We start from the raw sequence: 17,902 nt of genomic DNA, 5'->3' as shown, positions 1-17,902 counted from the left end.
CGTCCTCCAAATAAGCATGACGCGTCTAGTATAGTTTTCTGATTTTTTTGGTATTTGGTTCTTTTTTTATTTACAGGATTGGTGTTTGAATTTGAAAACTGGTGTGAATGGGTCGGGATTTGACGTGTCGCAATACACAGCCACGCTCTTTCTTCATTCTTTGTCGTTGTCAAGTTAAAGCACATTGAATCGGATCGGATGGATCAGTTAAATTAAAAATAAATGTTTTAATCTATTAAATCGGTGGCTCAAAATTTACAATGCGGGTTTACTCCATCATCTTCCATTTCTCTCAACACTTGCGTCCATTTTAACTAAAACCAGAGCCAGGTAGGAGAAAGAAACACTATTTCGTTCTTTCAACTCAAAACATAAATACATAATCCGAAAAATTTACCTTCCCTCTAGAACTCGTTATTTACTTGACATTTCTTTGGTTCACATCTTGTCAGTTTTCTTCCTCCCCTACCTAAGGGTGAGCAACGAAACCGAGAAAATCGAAAAATCGATACGAACCGAGTAAAACGGTTCGGTTTGGCTTTAAACGGTTCGGTTCAGTTTGGCTTTAAACGGTTCGATTTTTGGTTCGGTTTAAAGGCTTCATTTTTTTGATTCGGTTCGGTTCGGGTTTTCCATATGGAACCCATTTGTTCCATATTAAACCGAATAGGCAATTTTTGTAAAAAAAATTATAGTTTCAAGTGATTTTTTTTATTGAAAAACCGAAAAATCGAACCGAACCGAACCGAAAAACTCGAACCGTTAAAAACCCGAACCGAACTGAAAAAACCGGTTTCGATTTTTTCGGTTTTTTAACTATTCGATTTCGGTTTCGGTTTAAATATTGAAAAACCGTTTATTTCGATTCGATTCAGTTTTTAATAAAAAATCGAACCGAACCGAACCGAATACACCCCTACCCCTACCCAACACTTTTTTTTTTGTTGTAAATTTTGGATTTAAGGCGTGAAAGCCCTTCGAGTGCAAATGAATCAATGTTTTGGTATAATCGCCACCTTATAAAAAAAATTTATATTTTAATATTTATATTTTTCATACTTCCATATTTTTAATATAGTTATTTTTAAAGGGTAAAATACATAAATGATCCCCGTCTATATGACATTATTTTTTTGAGTCTCTCAATCATTAAAAAATATAAAAAGATATTTTAACTATATGACATTGATTGGTGAGTTCCTCAATTATTAAACATTATAAAATGATTACTTGATTATTTATATGTTTCAAACTCATCATTTTTCGTTAGAAAATGACGTCGATCAGAGTTGGACGTTAAAATGTTAACTGAGATATGCTAAAATATGATTCTAGAATCTCAAACGACTATCATATTTCAATCAGCATGTTAACGTCTAGCTCAGACGACTGTTAACTTTTTATCAAAATAATAAGTTTGAAACATATGAATAGTCGGATGATCATTTTTAACTTTTAATAGTTGAGAAACTCAACAGAACAATGTCATATAATCAATAATTATTTTGTAATTTTTAATAATCGTCATTATATAATTAAAAATATATTTATATATTTTACCCTTTATTTAAAATTTCATATTTAGAAAGTGGAAAGCCAAATGACGAAATACAACTTGATTGGCGATTTTAGACAAAACACCATGAAAGTTTCTTTCATGCCCATCTTCCAAAGTAAGTTCAACAGTAGAGAGACATAAAACACACATTGCGGTCCCCGCATAAAGAAAAGAGCAGTGAGTGCATTATTCAATGGTGGAAAAATGGACAATTGGTCCCACCTCCCCAACACGAGGTAGTTGAAATGTTAAATTCTCATAACCTTTTTAACCGTTAAACGATATCCATATACATATACATAGCCTACACATTTTCCCAAACCCCACTTTCCTTATAGGGGTGTATTTGATTCGGTTTAATTTTTTATCAAAAATTGAATCGAATCGAAATAAATGATTTTTTAATATTTAAATTGAAACCGAATAGTTAAAAAATTAAAAAAATAGAAATCGATTTTTTTGGTTCGGTTCAGTTTTTTTAAATGCTCAAATTTTTCGGTTCGGTTCGATTTGGTTCGTTTATCGGTTTTTCAATGAAAATATCACTTGAAACTATAATTTTTTTTACAAAAATTGCATATTCAGTTCAATATAGAACAAATGAATTTCATATGAAAACCCGAACCGAACCGAATCAAAAAAATGAAACCTTTAAACCAAACCAAAAACTAAACTGTTTAAAATCAAACCGAACCAAATCGAACCATTTTACTCTATTCATATCAATTTTTCGATTTTCTCGATTTGATTGCTCACCCCTACTTTCCTACACAATTTCTCCCGTCATCTCTCTCCTCCACCATTGCAAATGTATATTGCATCTTCAATCAACATTTACAGCATGATTTTTTTTTAAATTAATAGTTTCTTATTATATTTAGATTATTTGAATTAAAATTTTAAATTAAATGTAACATGTAAATTCAATTTTTAAAAAAATATTAAATTTCTTACTATTATCTACTTAATAGATAGCATTTTTATTTTCATATTACGAGCATAAAAGAGTTTTGGTATACCTTCGGAAAAAATCATTCTAAATCATCGAATCTTCATTAACAAAGACCTTTTTATTTTTATAAACAAGTTCATATTTGATATGGTTGTAATGTATAAATTTATATATTAAAAATGAATTATATATTATTATTATTAAGATCATATCCTATAAATAAAATTAATCATCAATAATAACATAAAAATAAATGGAGTACAACAACAACGATATATAGATAATTGATTTTATCACAAATCAAGCATGATTTATTTGAATAATTTCACATATCTATAAATATAAAAGAATTAATTTTAAGTCTTAGATATAAATTAATAAAATAGCTAAATAAATATCAATTACGGATGTGAGATTAAATTTAAACTTAATAAAATATGATATATAAAAGTATATGCAAAAAATAAATTAATATCTAATAAATATAAACGAAATGCATTTTGAGTTTATTAAATGTGAATAATAGTTTTGCCCTTATATCAATTCATCCCTTTCCCAGCTTAAGAAATAAGCAAATACCCACACTCTCTCTCTCCGTCTCTCTCCGTCTCTTTAATGGCGACTTTAATCCTTTTCTTCTACCTCCTCCTCCTCTGCATTCACTTCTCAAGTAAGTTTCTTACTCCCAAAACGGCACCGCTTTCCTTTTCACTTCACCAAGAAGCAGCATCACCTTCAGTTACTGAACTTTCAATTTCCAATTAATAAATTTGTCTTTTTTTTTTCTTTCAAAAATAGGTGCTGAGCCGTTTATAGGAGTGAACTACGGCCAGGTAGCAGACAACTTACCTCCGCCGTCAGCCACCGCAAAGCTTCTGCAATCCACGTCAATAGAGAAAGTCAGGCTGTACGGTGCGGATCCGGCCATCATCAAAGCTCTAGCTAACACCGGAATTGGAATCGTTATCGGAGCTGCGAATGGAGATATTCCAGCTTTGGCCTCCGATCCCAACTCAGCTTCTCAGTGGATTAACTCGAACGTTTTGCCTTTTTACCCTGCTAGCAACATCATTCTCATCACTGTTGGCAACGAGGTCACTTTCCACAAATTGCCTTTCGCCCTTTACACTCCCTTTTCATTTTTGAAAAAAAAAAAGGTTCCAAATATTCTTAAATTTTAGTAAAAGTGAGCTTTTGCAGTTGAAAAGAAGCTGGAATTAATAGAATTTGGTTGTGTTTTGATTCGATTTTAATATTCTTATTATAATCAAATTAAAGCAAATTTTAGTTTTTTTTTTCCAATTCATAAATGTTATTATTATTTTACCAGGTTTTGACTACAAATGACCCGAACTTGATAAACCAACTGCTACCGGCACTGCAAAATATGCAAAACGCCATTAACGGGGCGAAACTCGGTGGTAAGATAAAGGTCTCAACTGTTCACTCAATGGCGGTATTGAGTCAATCCGACCCGCCCTCTTCCGGTTCGTTTAGCCCGAGTTATCAACCGGCATTGAAAGGCTTGCTTCAGTTCCATAGGGACAATGGATCCCCTTTTGCCATTAATCCTTACCCATTTTTCGCTTACGAAAGTGACTCCAGACCTGAAACGCTTGCTTTTTGCTTGTTTCAACCCAACGCGGGACGAGTTGACTCGGGAAACGGCATCATGTACATGAACATGTTTGACGCTCAGGTTAGTTAAAACACCATTACTCGGTTTCTTAATTAATCCTCAAATTAGTTTCAACATCTTATCAATTATTCCGTTTCACATATTTTAAAAAAATATTAATGAAAGTAAATAAAAACTTGATATTCGATAAATACACACACGAATGAATGTTTCAAAAGATTATTTTTTTTCTAGTAAATATGTAATTGTCGGTGGAATTTTGTCATTCTCATCACGTGTGAACAAATTTTAACCTTTTTTTTTCTGTAATGGGCTGAGCTGTGCTTTGTTTTTGGATCGAACCCAGTTTAAAAGTGGGATCCGAGTCAACCAACAACAATGACAGTATGGAATGAACGTGGGGACTACTTTAATTTTAGCCACTGGTCCATGACATTGACGTAGGATGTTTAGGGATTAGATTGCACGAATTATTATTATTATTTTAGACTAAAATCCGCAATTTTATTGTTCTTTCTTTGCCTAATCCTACTTCTTTTTCTTTTCAAATCAGGATGTTATTATTAGTGACGAATACAAGATTTTATGTCAGTAGAAACAAACTTTTATAATTTAAGAGATGACGAATTTATAAAATTTTAAGAAAAAAATAAATTACCAATAGAAAATATATAATAATTTAAAATTTTGAAAGGTGACAAATGTATCTAGCCGCTCCCATGTCCATCCCTACAATGATATTGATATTAGAAAATGTGGTTAGATGCAAGGTTTATCTCAGTGCATTTCCTTTAGGAAATAGCTGGTGACACTGACACCCTTAATCATGTATAGTCGATTAATTACTCTTAAAATAACGTAGATGATTGTTCATTCTGTCTTGTCTTTTCCATGGTTTTGATGAGGTGTTTTTTTGTTTCTTATTCCATATATCACTAAAATACAAATGAGGTGTTTTTGTTCCAAAGTTTGATTAAATTCATTATTTGTTACAATCTGCCAAGTATCATGTTATGGGGTGGCACCAGGGGTTGGTAAAAGTGTTATTTTGATCCCAAAATTGTAGAAATTTTATTCTTTAAAATGGTACTCTTTTGGTTCAAAATTGTAAAATGTTTAGTTAATAATACGGTGGATTTGCTCTTTGCGTACCCTAAAAATTTAGCAATTCAATCTCCATCATGTGAAATTATAGGCATTTTTCTGGGGCCTTTGCATGAAATAATTGTAGGCCGTAAGTGTAGTTGATTTGACTTATTGTGCTTGGTTACAGGCTGGCCATTGCAATAATTCTAAATTTAGCTCCATACTTTTGATTATGATTCTGCAGGTTGATGCCGTGCATTCTGCTCTGGGTGCTATGGGGTTCAAGGATGTCGAGATTATGGTTGCCGAGACAGGATGGCCGTATAGCGGTGACAGTAACGAAGTCGGAACTAGTGTCGAGAACGCAAAAGCCTACAACGGGAATTTGATTGCACATTTGAGATCAATGGTTGGGACTCCATTGATGCCTGGAAAATCTGTGGATACTTACCTCTTTGCTCTCTATGATGAAGACCTGAAACCGGGTCCTGGTTCCGAACGTGCATTCGGACTTTTCAAGCCTGACCTTTCCATGACATATGATATCGGCATTTCGAAGAGTAGTCAGGTGAGATATTTCTTAACCTTTTGAACTGCATAATCCATTGTAGTGGCTACTGTGGTAAGTGACATTCTTCCATAATTTTCCCTATGTTCCAGACTCCATCGACCCCTACAACTCCGGTGACTCCCCAACCAAAACCGACAGCAGCTGGCTGGTGCATGCCAAAAGCTGGTGTTTCTGATGCTCAATTGCAGTCAAGTCTAGATTATGCCTGCAGCCAAGGCATCGACTGCGGTCAGATACAACCAGGAGGTGCCTGTTTCGAACCGAATACGGTAGCATCACACGCTGCTTACGCCATGAACCTTTACTACCAGTCTTCTGCCAAGAATCCATGGAATTGTGATTTCTCACAGACGGCAACACTAACATCCCAAAATCCTAGTAAATATCTTCACTCCATTGACATCTCAAATCTATAGTATCTGTCTTTTACACAAAACTCAGTCGTACACGATACGAATATAATATCTGACTCACCCGAATCCGAGTAATATAGTAACGTAACACAGTATACACTCCTTTCTCTCATACACGCAACTCTATTTCCTTTAATTGCAGGTTACAGTAATTGCATCTACCCAGGTGGGAGCACTTGAATAAAAGAAGTCACATAAATGGGAACACTTTTAACTGTAAAGTTCTTCTCCTTTTAAATTATTTTATCTAATAAAGTTAGGGTTGGGATATTGAAGAACTTAAGTGGTTAAGAAAATGGGGTCACCCTTTGCTTCATGCATGTCTTATGTACCATGTTTTCATGCATCCAGTTATGTGTAAAATGTATTATATTATGGTCAACGACTTTGGCATTTTTAATGCCTAAATTCTCTAGATTTATGTCAATTCGTCTGTTGATTTTGATCATATTCTATTATTGAATATTGTATTATGATTAAAATATTATTCTCGAATCAAGTCATGTATTTTTCATCATGAACTCCAATTTGATCTGTCTTTGTTATTAAATTCAATTTGATTCGAATTTAATTTTTTAATCTAATTTTATAAATTAAATTAAATCAAAATGTCAAATTCAAATTAAATATTCTTCCCATTAGCAGCCATTCTAACCAATAGTATTAGTATTATTATTAGGATGATATAATGCATTGAAATCAAACTTCTACCTCTCAGCCATGGCTTTTGTTTCCTTTTTAACAGAGAAAAAATTTAATATAAAAAAGTGTCTAAATTATATTTTTTTTCTTATTTAGGTGCTTAAATTATTTTTTGGTGAATTTAGATATCTAACGTTTTCAATATTATCATTTAGGTGTCTATGTCGTAACGGTCGTTAAAAATTCATGAAAAATAAGTCAACAATCAATATTTTACACGTGACTGATTTTTTTTTATTTTCTTTTAATTTTTTAAAAAATAAACATAAATTTCAAAAAGATAAAACTTAAATTTTTCTATTTTTCATAAAATATTTCAATACATTCAATTATGGTGCTTACCACTATTACCGTCGGTGATCATCCACTCACCTATCAGTTATCATCCCGCCACCACTCACCTATAAGTTATCAACCTGCCACCACTCACCCACCCATTGGCATAGACGAGTGTTAGAATTTAGAGATTTAAGGTTTGGATTTAGGTTTAGAGATTTTGAGGGTTTGAAGTCACAATTGACGACCGATGATGGAAATGGCAACAACAATAGTCGACCAACGAGTGAGATGGATACTTTAAGATTAAGAATTTTGGGATTTATTTGAGATTTTAGAAATATTTTAGGGTATTTTAAAAATAATAATTTTAATTTTTTTTAAAAAAATAAAAAAATAAAAAATTATCACGTCACATTTTGAATAATTGACAATTTTTTTATGACTGTCATAGATCAGACACCTGATTGATAATATCGAAAACGTTAAACATTTTATTAATAAAAAAATAGTGCCTAAATGAAATGGAAAAAAAAAATATAGTTTGAACAATTTTTATTCTATATTAAGTCAAAAAAGAATTAAGAGAATTTTAACCTTGTTAACGGTGTAAAAGAAGGTGCAGCGGACATCCACGTGGAAGAGTGGTTGGGCCTGGCGGCGAAGTCAAAACACAATCGAAACACCTACCCATCCACCACCACCAGCCATAAACTCACCCTTTCTCTCTCTTTCAGAATCTTACAACAATCAATCATCAGTTTCACTAATAAAAACCCTTCCTTTTTCTGGGTTTTTTTATTTCCTTTTTGTTTTTCAATTATGGATCCATAGATAAAGAGTTGAGAGAACAATGTTTCCCTTTTGATTTAAAAAGTTTTCGAAGGAGAAAAAAAAGGGTAAAAAAAATGTCTGTTGCAGAGCTGAAAGAGAAGCACGCGGCGGCGACAGAGACTGTGAATAATCTGAGAGAACGATTAAAGCAGAGACGCCAGCAGTTGCTCGACACTGATGGTAAAAAAATCAATTTTTTTTCCATTTTTGGGTTGTTATAAATTATTTAGATTCTAAGATCTGTTTTGGTATTGGGAAAATTATGTGTAGTTGCCGGATATGCAAGATCTCAAGGAAAAAGTCCACTCACTTTTGGCCCAACCGATCTACTTTGTTGCAGAACCTTGCAAGGTCACACCGGCAAGGTAAATTTTTTTAGCCTATTTATTGCAAATTTTTTGTTTGATGATTGTTTTTTAAGCTTTAAGAAAGTTAAAATGTGCTAATTTGGTTAAAATTTTCTTCTTTTCCTGCAATTTTCTAGTGTTCTGATTGTTTTTTAAGCTTGAAGAAAGTAAAATTTTCTGCTTTGATGAGATCCCCTGAAGCAACCTTTGACTTCTTTTTTTACTGCATTTTTCTAATGTCATTTGGATAGTTTTAGAATTCTGCATGATGATAGGAAGGAAAGAAAATCAAATTAATTATGATTCATTTGTAGATCACTTGTTTTCGTGCCGATGGCTATCAATGAAGTTGTGTATTTGAACTTAATGTATATGAACTATGCAGGTATACTCTTTGGATTGGACTCCGGAAAGGAACCGAATCGTTAGCGCTTCTCAAGATGGACGCTTGATTGTGTGGAACGCCCTAACAAGCCAGAAAACACATGCCATAAAGCTGCCTTGTGCATGGGTCATGACGTGTGCTTTTTCTCCAGCCGGTCAGTCGGTTGCCTGTGGGGGTCTCGATAGTATGTGCTCTATTTTCAACTTGAATTCTCAGACCGACAGGGATGGAAACCTACCTGTATCGAAAACCCTTAGTGGGCATAAGGGTTATGTCTCATGCTGTCAGTATGTTCCTGATGAAGACATTCATATTATTACCAGTTCGGGTGATCAGACTTGTGTTCTATGGGATATTACGACTGGCCTCCGTACTTCTGTTTTTGGGGGAGAATTTCAATCAGGACATACTGCTGATGTGCTAAGGTATCTTACTTTTTTCGTTTTTGTTCTCTTCGTTCGATCTTATATGGTTATCAGCTTAACTATAGCAAAAGTTCATTTTCCGGTATCTGATTGGTTTGTTCTCGTTTTATTGGTATGGTGGACCCTATGACCAGTGATATTCATGCTCATAGAAACTTCTGATGAAAGATAATAAGTTCTCTTCTATACCTTTTTTTATTCTTTCAGTGTCTCGATTAATGGATCAAACTCAAGAATGTTTGTCTCTGGTTCATGTGATGCAACTGCCCGATTGTGGGATTCACGCGTGGCAAGTCGAGCGGTGCGTACGTTTCATGGTCACGAGGGTGATGTTAACACCGTGAAATTCTTTCCAGATGGCAATAGATTTGGAACAGGATCGGATGACGGAACTTGCAGGTTGTTTGACATAAGAACTGGTCACCAATTGCAAGTATACTATCAACAGCATGGTGATAACGAGGTTCCACATGTGACCTCCATTGCATTCTCCATTTCTGGAAGACTTCTCTTTGCTGGATACTCAAATGGGGATTGCTATGTATGGGACACATTATTGGCTAAGGTAATAACTTAACCTCGATCCACCCCTATTTGTCTCACTTTCTTCATCTTTCGATCCCTTTATATGATTCCCGGTATTTTCTTTTCAAGATGACACTTCTCCACTTTTGTTGGTTTTGACGTTCGTCTGAATCGTATCGGCATAGCCTCGATATGGTTTCGCCTTTTGCATTGTTAACATAGATGTTTAGTATGAACTACTTGCAATTATGCACTAGCTTTAATTGTTTACAGCTGATTGGGTTTGACATATAGCAGGCACCGTTTTATTTATTTATTTACTTTATCTGTTTTGTCAGGTTGTTTTGAATCTGGGATCCGTCCAGAACTCGCACGAGGGACGGATTACCTGTTTGGGTTTATCGGCCGATGGTAGTGCCTTATGTACAGGAAGTTCGGATACAAATCTCAAGGTTAGTCTGTTGTTTCTTTTATCACTTGCGTTTTCGAGTATGGACTGGTATGAATTGGTAAAATGAGAATTCAGAATTTGTTTTTAACGTGGAATGGATCTTGTAATGGCAGATTTGGGCATTTGGAGGGCATAGGAGGGTGATTTGATTTGTAAGACGGGAAACCGATTCGATATTGCCGAGTACTCTCCGTCTCAGGTTCACCCTACTTGCAGTATCCTACATGAATCCTAATCCTTTGTATTTCAGTCATGTCCATGGTTTAGGAACCCCTAATCTTTGTACTGTTGCTTGTAAACAAACTTCCATGTCTAAAACCCCAATTTGATTAGCGCATAGAGAGAGATTTTGGACCTTTTCCATCCCTATTCCTAAAAAGGTTACAAGTGATCCCACAAACTATTTTAAATTTGGTATATATATATACTGATTTCTAGGGGTTTTCAAATAGTCGGGGTCGGTTATTAACAGAACCAAATTCTTAAAGTTTTTAACCATTAATTGAACCAAAATTTTATAAAATATCATTAATTAAATCGAGTTAAGTTCTGTTGGTTTTTAAACTATCCAATTTTTTTGTTTTTTTTTAGTTTTTTTTAGTTTTGATTAAAAATAACAATTCAAGTAGTAATAAATTGAAAATGAGTTTCTTTTATTGGATATCTTTTATTACTAGTCTTTGTTTTTTTTCTTCTTTTGGGTTGGACTTAATTATGGAATTAAAATATAAATATTAGATTTTAGATATCATGAATCACTGATAAGATATTGACTTAAAATTAGAAATATATTAATTATATATTAAAATTTTGTTTATTCAATTAATTAATCGACCTCTAAATAAAGCAAAATATTGATCCTCTACAATTGAACCCCACATAAGAAATTTGTAAAAAATTAAAACATAATAATAAAAACAAAAATCCTTCCTATGGGCTTGATTTGCATGGTACAGGGTATTATTGGTAGCTTAAAATGTAACCCAAAAACCCAGAATCAATCGCATGCAATCTCTCTACAATTATTCGACTTCGGAGCACAATACAAAATCACCCCAAAAAAAGAGAAAAAACGACAAAACTAGCCGCTGGCTACAATCTCGTGAATGGCATCACTAACAGTTTCATCCTCGGACCTAACAGCGAGTTTCATGGCCACGTCCTTTGGTCCATCGAGTCCGAATTGCAGTCGTACAAGCACCTTCACATTGCCTATGTACACTCCGGATAGAAGACAAGTGTGTGACCTTGAATTTGGAGAGACAACCTCTGTGCCCTGAACACCAAAAGATAAAACATAATCATTATAAAGCAAAAACTGGGACAAAAGAATCAAACCGGTACTTACCTCACAGGGTTGCATGCCAAGAAGATCAACGACAGCATTGACGGCTTCAGCTAGGCTATCCCTAGGGCCAAGGCCATATTCATCTACACGTTCGAAGTCTGCGCCCATGCTTTCCCATGCATTCCTGAAATTAGAGACGCCCACCTTCAACATATAATCAGCTGCGACAACTTCAAGGTCCTCCAGTTGGTACTCATCCTCAACTCCATCGTCCTCAGCCACACCAGTACTTGGATCAACCAAGCGGAACCATTGCAAGCATGAGATATAGGAAAACAACCCAAAATGTTCTGTCCATTACGGAAATTCCTCAATGCAAGGTGAGAGAGAGAGAGAGAGAGAGAGAGGAGGGAATATAAATGAGATTTGCAAAACATGTTATCATTCAGAACCAGTTTAAACTTGATGTGCGGGCTTTGCAAAAATTTGTTACCATTCGGAACCGAGTTAAATCTGGGGCTTGGCAATCGTACATTCAAATAGTGGAGCAATAAACAAAAAGCACACATTCTTCCGGAGAAAAAAAGAGAAGACAAACCTCTTTTACGATAAACCTCAGCATGTTTGAAAACTTTCCAACAGCTGGGACCCCATCTGGCTTCTGAAATGCCACAAAGGTCTGTCCAGGTGAATCATATGGAAGCGACCTTAAAGGCTTAGAAGCTACTTCAGCAAATTCCTCAGCCTCTGAAGCATCCACAATAACGATGACCTGGTAACAGGCAGATTAAGTTATCAAAATAGTCTATCAGATGTTTAAGTAACTTATATAGATGCTCATGTAATTTGAACATTACATTCTCCAACAACTGCTCCGGTATGGTATTGGTACAGTTATACTGAAACACAACATGACCATCAAAAATATGTTTGACAACATTAACTGCATATTCTGTTTCTGCTTCTGTCAGCTCCACAGGTGGAGAGGACTGGCCAATCACAAAGCATCGGTAAGTTCAAAATCGGAATAAACGTATTATAAGCAATGAACAAACGGCAAAGTCAATGGTCGTACCTTGAAAAGCTTGCCAAAGTTTGCAAACTCAGGAATTGATGAAAGAAGCTTCTCATAAGCATCAACAGTTGATGACGGGCTAGGGGGAGGAGCACCAAGACCGGTTGGTTTTTTACCTGGAGCTTTCTTCTCAGCAAGTGGCTGGATCTTGACCTCCTTTGGCACGGAACTAATGTCAAAAGGCTTTTCTGATGGCTCCTGCACCCAATTTACACACATGAGATCATATGATCTGAAAGGAAGACAAAACTGTCGCAGAAATTTAGAAACTTACATAATTTTTCAAACTGTTCTCTAAGTTCATCAGAGGGATATCTAGTGAACCGAAGAGAAACTCCTTTACATCTGCACCAGTTTCAACAACAGCACCATCACCACCGAGTGTATTAAGATAGAGTGTAGCCCTGTCACGAACCTACAACACAAAAGATGTAGAACATGAAATTATTTGAATATTAACACACACACACACACACACACACACAGAGAGAGAGAGAGAGAGAGCAACACATTTGACTTCCCAAAAACACCATATTAAAAATGCAACTAACATAAATAACAAATGATCGGACAATAACACATATTACAGCATTTAATACAATTGTGAAAGAAAATGCAAAAAAACAGCAAAAACTATTCATGATAGACTAACCTCATCAGTGTCAAAGAGACAGCGTCTTAAGAGAACAAATACGTGGGGCTGAAAGAGATAGTGCAAGATTGTCCGGCTTAAATATGTGAGAAAGAGTCAAAAGTTGAGATTACACCAGAAAAATGAAAGTCATTAAAATTTCAAACCTTCAATCCATCAACCATAGCACCAAATTTTGCTAGGGTGCTCACTGCACCAGCCCAAACAGTGGCATTCTCAAGATGCATGCGGTTGTAAATATAACGTATATATTTGCTTGGATCAGAGGTTTTTGGGCCTTCAATCCCCAAGAAATGAAGTATCTATAATACAATGTTAAGACAATTAACAGAAACTCAAATATGGGAGAAAACTGGAAAAAAAAAGTAAATAAAAACAGAACATGACAAAGGTGATGCAAGATAACGGATGAAAATGCTACCTGTGTAGAAAGATAGGTGAATTCACAATCTTCAATGAACTCACACAAATGAAGCAATCCAGTCTCCTTTGCTTCAGGGATATCTCTGATTAGAATCACAATTGAATCTACAATGGCCTTTTTGTACTCAAAGCCACCTTCTTCCCTTAGAATATTGCTTAAGAAATTCATCCTGAATATAACAATGGATAAAAAAGTACTTTAAGGGACTAGAAGAGAATCATTTACTGAAGCCTACTAAACCATAATGCAAAGCCAAGTGTCACTTACAAAGATCTGTGCTTCAATGGAAACTTTAAGCACAGTGATCTTATAGCTTCCACAACAACAATTTTAAATTCATCGGCAATATCAGACATAAAATTAGTTATCTGCTTCATCAGGCGATCCACACTTGACTCATTTCCAGTCTTGAGAAGGGTAGTGATTGCAAGTGTGGCAATGCTTCTATTTTGGTCAGAAATCAAACTCTCCATGTCAATATTGCAGTTTGTGACAGCCATCGGATGAGTCATTGCAACCTAAAAGGAAGATAAGTCACAAAGTCAAACAATCAGGATGCACATAAGCTTTCAACATGCTCCATAAGCATGTTTGAACTTCTGAAATTTGCAGATAAAACTATCCAGGCCACTCCGACTAAAGTGCTTTGCTGAGCTTCTTCTGAGCCAACAATAGATCTAATAATAGAGAGATATATTAATTAGCTAAGGAAAATAAATAAACCTTGTTCAGCGTACGAACTGCAGCAAATCTAAGCACTGGCTTAAAAGAGCTTAAGAAAAGCTGAAGAACTGTGATTGCTGGTGTCAATTCTCGGCTTGTCACACCATTGAGCTCCGTGATTGCTCTAGCAGCCTCAAAAATCACCATCTCAGCCTTGTGGCGCAGACACCCCTCTAGAAAATCATAAAAAGGGCGATCCCCTGTTTGGGTGTTATTGGCTGACTCGCGAATGACCTGCAGACTCAACAATTACTTGACAATTTTCATGAACAAAAAAGGTCAGCAGAAGGGAAAGATATTTCAGAGTTGGGAAGTACCTGACTGGTATAACGTATCAAGAGGCATTGGGCTATAGGTGAACGCACACTTCCCCTAGTCAAACTACTAACCAGCTTATTAACAGCTAGTCGATCATTTTGTCGTACCTGCAAGTATGAAATCACATAGATTCATCATAGATGTGAATCAATTTAATGAGCATTGCCCCAAATCAAACCATGCATATAGACAGACATGCAAGGATGAAAAAGTACCATGGATTTGCATGAAATTACTATACTTTCCTTTGTCACATACATTTTAATATCTACATGCTGCACTATGAGTTAAATTGCAGTAAAAAGATAACGACAGTGTGCTAAAATTTGTCTGAAGAATACAATACCTGGTGGAGCAATGCTAGAGCATGAAACTGCACAAGGGCTGCTCTTGATTGAACAGCTTCTTGAACCTCATTACTCCATCTTTTAACAATCTCAGGGTTTGTCTGCCAAAATGTTTTTGACATGTTAATAAATCATAGATGTCTTGTTATTAATTTAAAAACTATGTGTGCGCATGTGTGTGTGTAAAGCAACCCTAAGACAATTGTTACCTGCAGTAAGTGGATACCACTGACTAAGGCTGCACTTGCAACAACTGGGTTTTTGTCAACAATTGCTTGTTTCAAGTATCGTTCAATCTGGGTTAGAAGAGTTCCATCTGTTATCCGACAAAGAACACGAATTGCATTTGCTCGATACATATCAGTCTTGCTAGTCATGTCCTTCATGAGAGAGCTTGTAACAATAATAACCTATTATCAACAAAAGGAAGGATTAATTAGTACCTAAATACACAATCATGCATGCACAAATGCACAAAAAGTTATTCAACGAACATGGAAAATTCAACACATATTACCTCATCTGCTGATGGAGATAGCTCCTTTATCATCACATAGACCATTCTCCTCAAACCTATATCCTTTGATTGGAACAGCTTTGTCACAGCAAAGAAAACCTCTGTCGCTTCAACCTATCCATATAACACAAGAAAATTGTCATTCAACAAGGGAAATTTTAATTACGGTAGAGCACATTTCCTTCACCATACATACTTAACTACAGATGAAATCCATACTTAAAAAAATGGATTTGATCCTTTTCAAAAAAAATGGATTTGATCCTTTCCCGTACAATTAGAAAAGAAAGACCAACCTTAGTGAATGCTTCTCCTTGGTTCAGTAGATAAAGAAGCTTTGTGATAACCTACATAAAAAATTATAAACAAGCATTCCTCTATAAAATGATAAATCAAACACAAAATAGAAAATCGAGACAGACTAAAAAAAGAAACCTGAGAGCATCTTCGAGGATCAAGCTAAGGGTCATTGAAAACTCTAGCATCTTGAAGAACAGCACCCTTCTCAATCCCCAAAAATGGAGAGTAATCCGCTGTTTAACAAACAAAAGTGCAATAAGAAAAAACATTCTCCAAACACCAAAAAGCTAGAAGAACTCAACAACACTACAAATAAAAATCGAACAAAATGCATTCATAAAGCCTCGAGATCCACGTCATATCCACTGAAATCACACGCATCCATCCAAACTAACAAGCTACATTTCCCCTTCAAAAAGATAAAATCTAGTATACCGATAGAATAAATAAGATCAACCGAGAAACTAAAACATTACACTAAAACTATAGCGTAATCCCTCGAAATGAAACCTATAGTCACGCAATGCATCTCTAAATCAATTGAAAAGAATCAAAAGAGCACAGATCTAGAAGCTAACAGCTTATCTAACAAAATCGCGAACATAAGATTTACGATTAATTAAATACGAAACAAACATTCTATTCGGAGTAAGAAACAAGATACATAAAAACTGTGAAAAAGCAGACAGAAGATGAATCGAAGGGAATGAGAATTGAATTTACCTTCCTCGTCGCGATCATCGTCTTTCTTCACCAAAGGCTGTGCCATCGCTAATCGACAATTTGAATATTCGAGATCTAACCTGACTTAAACGAATATTCTCTAATATATATATATTTACAGGCGCGTCAATATTTTCCCTCTTTATTTCTTCTCTCTAGCGCTCGGTAGCTCCCTGCTATGCTTTTAACGCATTTGTTTTCCCAAACGAGGGGGGCGGAGGGTGTTCTAGAACGCAAGCAAGTGAAATGGTAAACAGGTGGGTGATTGGGTAGATCTGGTAGTATATTTCACAAGTTAGATATTTATATATTATTTATTTATATAGTTAAATAAATACATATAAAATTTCTATAAATTTAAATAAATACATATTCAATTTATTTATATTCGTTAATAAATTTATTTGTTAACTTTTATCAATTTATTTATTTAAAGTCAATACTTTCTTCGTAATACTTAAAACTATTTATTTTTGTTATATTTATATATATATATATATAAATATTCATTTATAATTGTTTTTTTATTATTTATGAAAATTTTCTAATTGTTTACAAACATATTAAATTATATATTTATGAAAATATTTATTTAGTATTCATTTAATGTGTGTGAACGTATTAATAAATATGTTTGTGGATATTAAATATACAAATATTAAATAAAAATATAAACAAATATAATTTTAAATAAACGACATGAATAAAAACTTTAAATTCTTAGCGAATATGAGATAAATTCAAATATTTTTTTAATAATTTCAACATAGGGGAGGGGAAGGGGAATTTTTAGTATTAATAGGTTATTGACAAACTTGAACAAACTTAAAAATAAATAAATAAATATAAATTATAAATTTAATAATAGATAATAGAAATTAAATTTATTATTAAATTTTTTTTATAAGAAAATATCATAAAAACAAGTTTAATTAAAAAATAAGTGTTCAAATTATATTTATTGTTGATTTTAGGTGTCTAAAGTGTTTTATTTATTTATTTAGGTGCCTAACATTTCAAAGTTATCATTTAAGGTATCTAACAATTAATAATCGTTAAAGAAAATCGTTATTCAATCGGTGTTTGACACGTAATATTTTTTATGTTTTTATTTTAATTAAGAAACTAAAATCATTAATTTTCTAAAAGAATCCTAAAATCTGGAAAATCTCTAACCATAATCTTTAAAGTCTATATGCAACTACTAATCATCCACCATCGATCACTTCTGTTATCATCAAACTCCTATCGATCGATCGTCTCTCTTGTTATCGCATGTCGTATGGTGACCATATTTAGATAATTTGATAAGAACGAGACAATTGAGGGAAATGAAGTATATGTCTTGAATCATTTGATGCTTTTCATTGT

The 17,902-nt window shown here is 34.3% G+C and overlaps 3 protein-coding genes across 4 annotated transcripts; 2 read left to right on the top strand and 1 right to left on the bottom strand.

The window, feature by feature from the left end:
* Positions 1-3,065: 3,065 nt before the first annotated feature.
* LOC120214846 (glucan endo-1,3-beta-glucosidase 7-like) lies at positions 3,066-6,400 on the top strand. The gene is made up of 6 exons (XM_039212646.1): positions 3,066-3,180; positions 3,309-3,604; positions 3,841-4,209; positions 5,480-5,803; positions 5,896-6,184; positions 6,362-6,400. The coding sequence occupies exons 1-6, from the start codon at positions 3,126-3,128 to the stop codon at positions 6,397-6,399; spliced, it is 1,371 nt and encodes a 456-aa protein (XP_039068577.1). The 5' UTR covers positions 3,066-3,125; the 3' UTR covers position 6,400.
* A 1,700-nt stretch (positions 6,401-8,100) lies between these two features.
* On the top strand, positions 8,101-13,007 carry LOC120214847 (guanine nucleotide-binding protein subunit beta-2). Of its 2 annotated transcripts, XM_039212647.1 has the most exons (6): positions 8,101-8,211; positions 8,302-8,396; positions 8,764-9,188; positions 9,396-9,753; positions 10,052-10,165; positions 10,278-10,518. In XM_039212647.1, the coding sequence occupies exons 1-6, from the start codon at positions 8,106-8,108 to the stop codon at positions 10,311-10,313; spliced, it is 1,134 nt and encodes a 377-aa protein (XP_039068578.1). In that variant the 5' UTR covers positions 8,101-8,105; the 3' UTR covers positions 10,314-10,518. The 2 variants fall into 2 exon arrangements, with proteins under 2 accessions (XP_039068578.1, XP_039068579.1); XM_039212648.1 differs by lacking the exons at positions 10,052-10,165; positions 10,278-10,518 and adding an exon at positions 12,986-13,007 and having other exon boundaries at positions 9,396-9,766.
* On the bottom strand, positions 11,074-16,746 carry LOC120214843 (coatomer subunit gamma-2-like). The gene is made up of 18 exons (XM_039212643.1): positions 16,532-16,746; positions 15,944-16,041; positions 15,805-15,855; positions 15,509-15,622; positions 15,201-15,401; positions 14,991-15,092; positions 14,644-14,751; positions 14,327-14,560; positions 13,871-14,121; positions 13,601-13,772; positions 13,326-13,481; positions 13,180-13,227; positions 12,802-12,942; positions 12,528-12,725; positions 12,310-12,441; positions 12,051-12,224; positions 11,513-11,752; positions 11,074-11,440 (listed from the first exon to the last, which is right to left on the bottom strand). Exons 4-18 carry the CDS (start codon positions 15,551-15,553, stop codon positions 11,246-11,248), a joined length of 2,397 nt encoding a protein of 798 aa, XP_039068574.1. The 5' UTR covers positions 15,554-15,622; positions 15,805-15,855; positions 15,944-16,041; positions 16,532-16,746; the 3' UTR covers positions 11,074-11,245.
* Positions 16,747-17,902: the final 1,156 nt, after the last annotated feature.

This window comes from Hibiscus syriacus, unplaced genomic scaffold (genome assembly GCF_006381635.1).
Source record: "Hibiscus syriacus cultivar Baekdansim isolate YM2019G1 unplaced genomic scaffold, ASM638163v2 tig00110109_pilon, whole genome shotgun sequence".
NCBI classification, from domain to species: domain Eukaryota; kingdom Viridiplantae; phylum Streptophyta; class Magnoliopsida; order Malvales; family Malvaceae; genus Hibiscus; species Hibiscus syriacus.
Note: the sequence above shows the minus strand (reverse complement) of the source record. Positions and strands in the feature narration are given on the sequence as shown.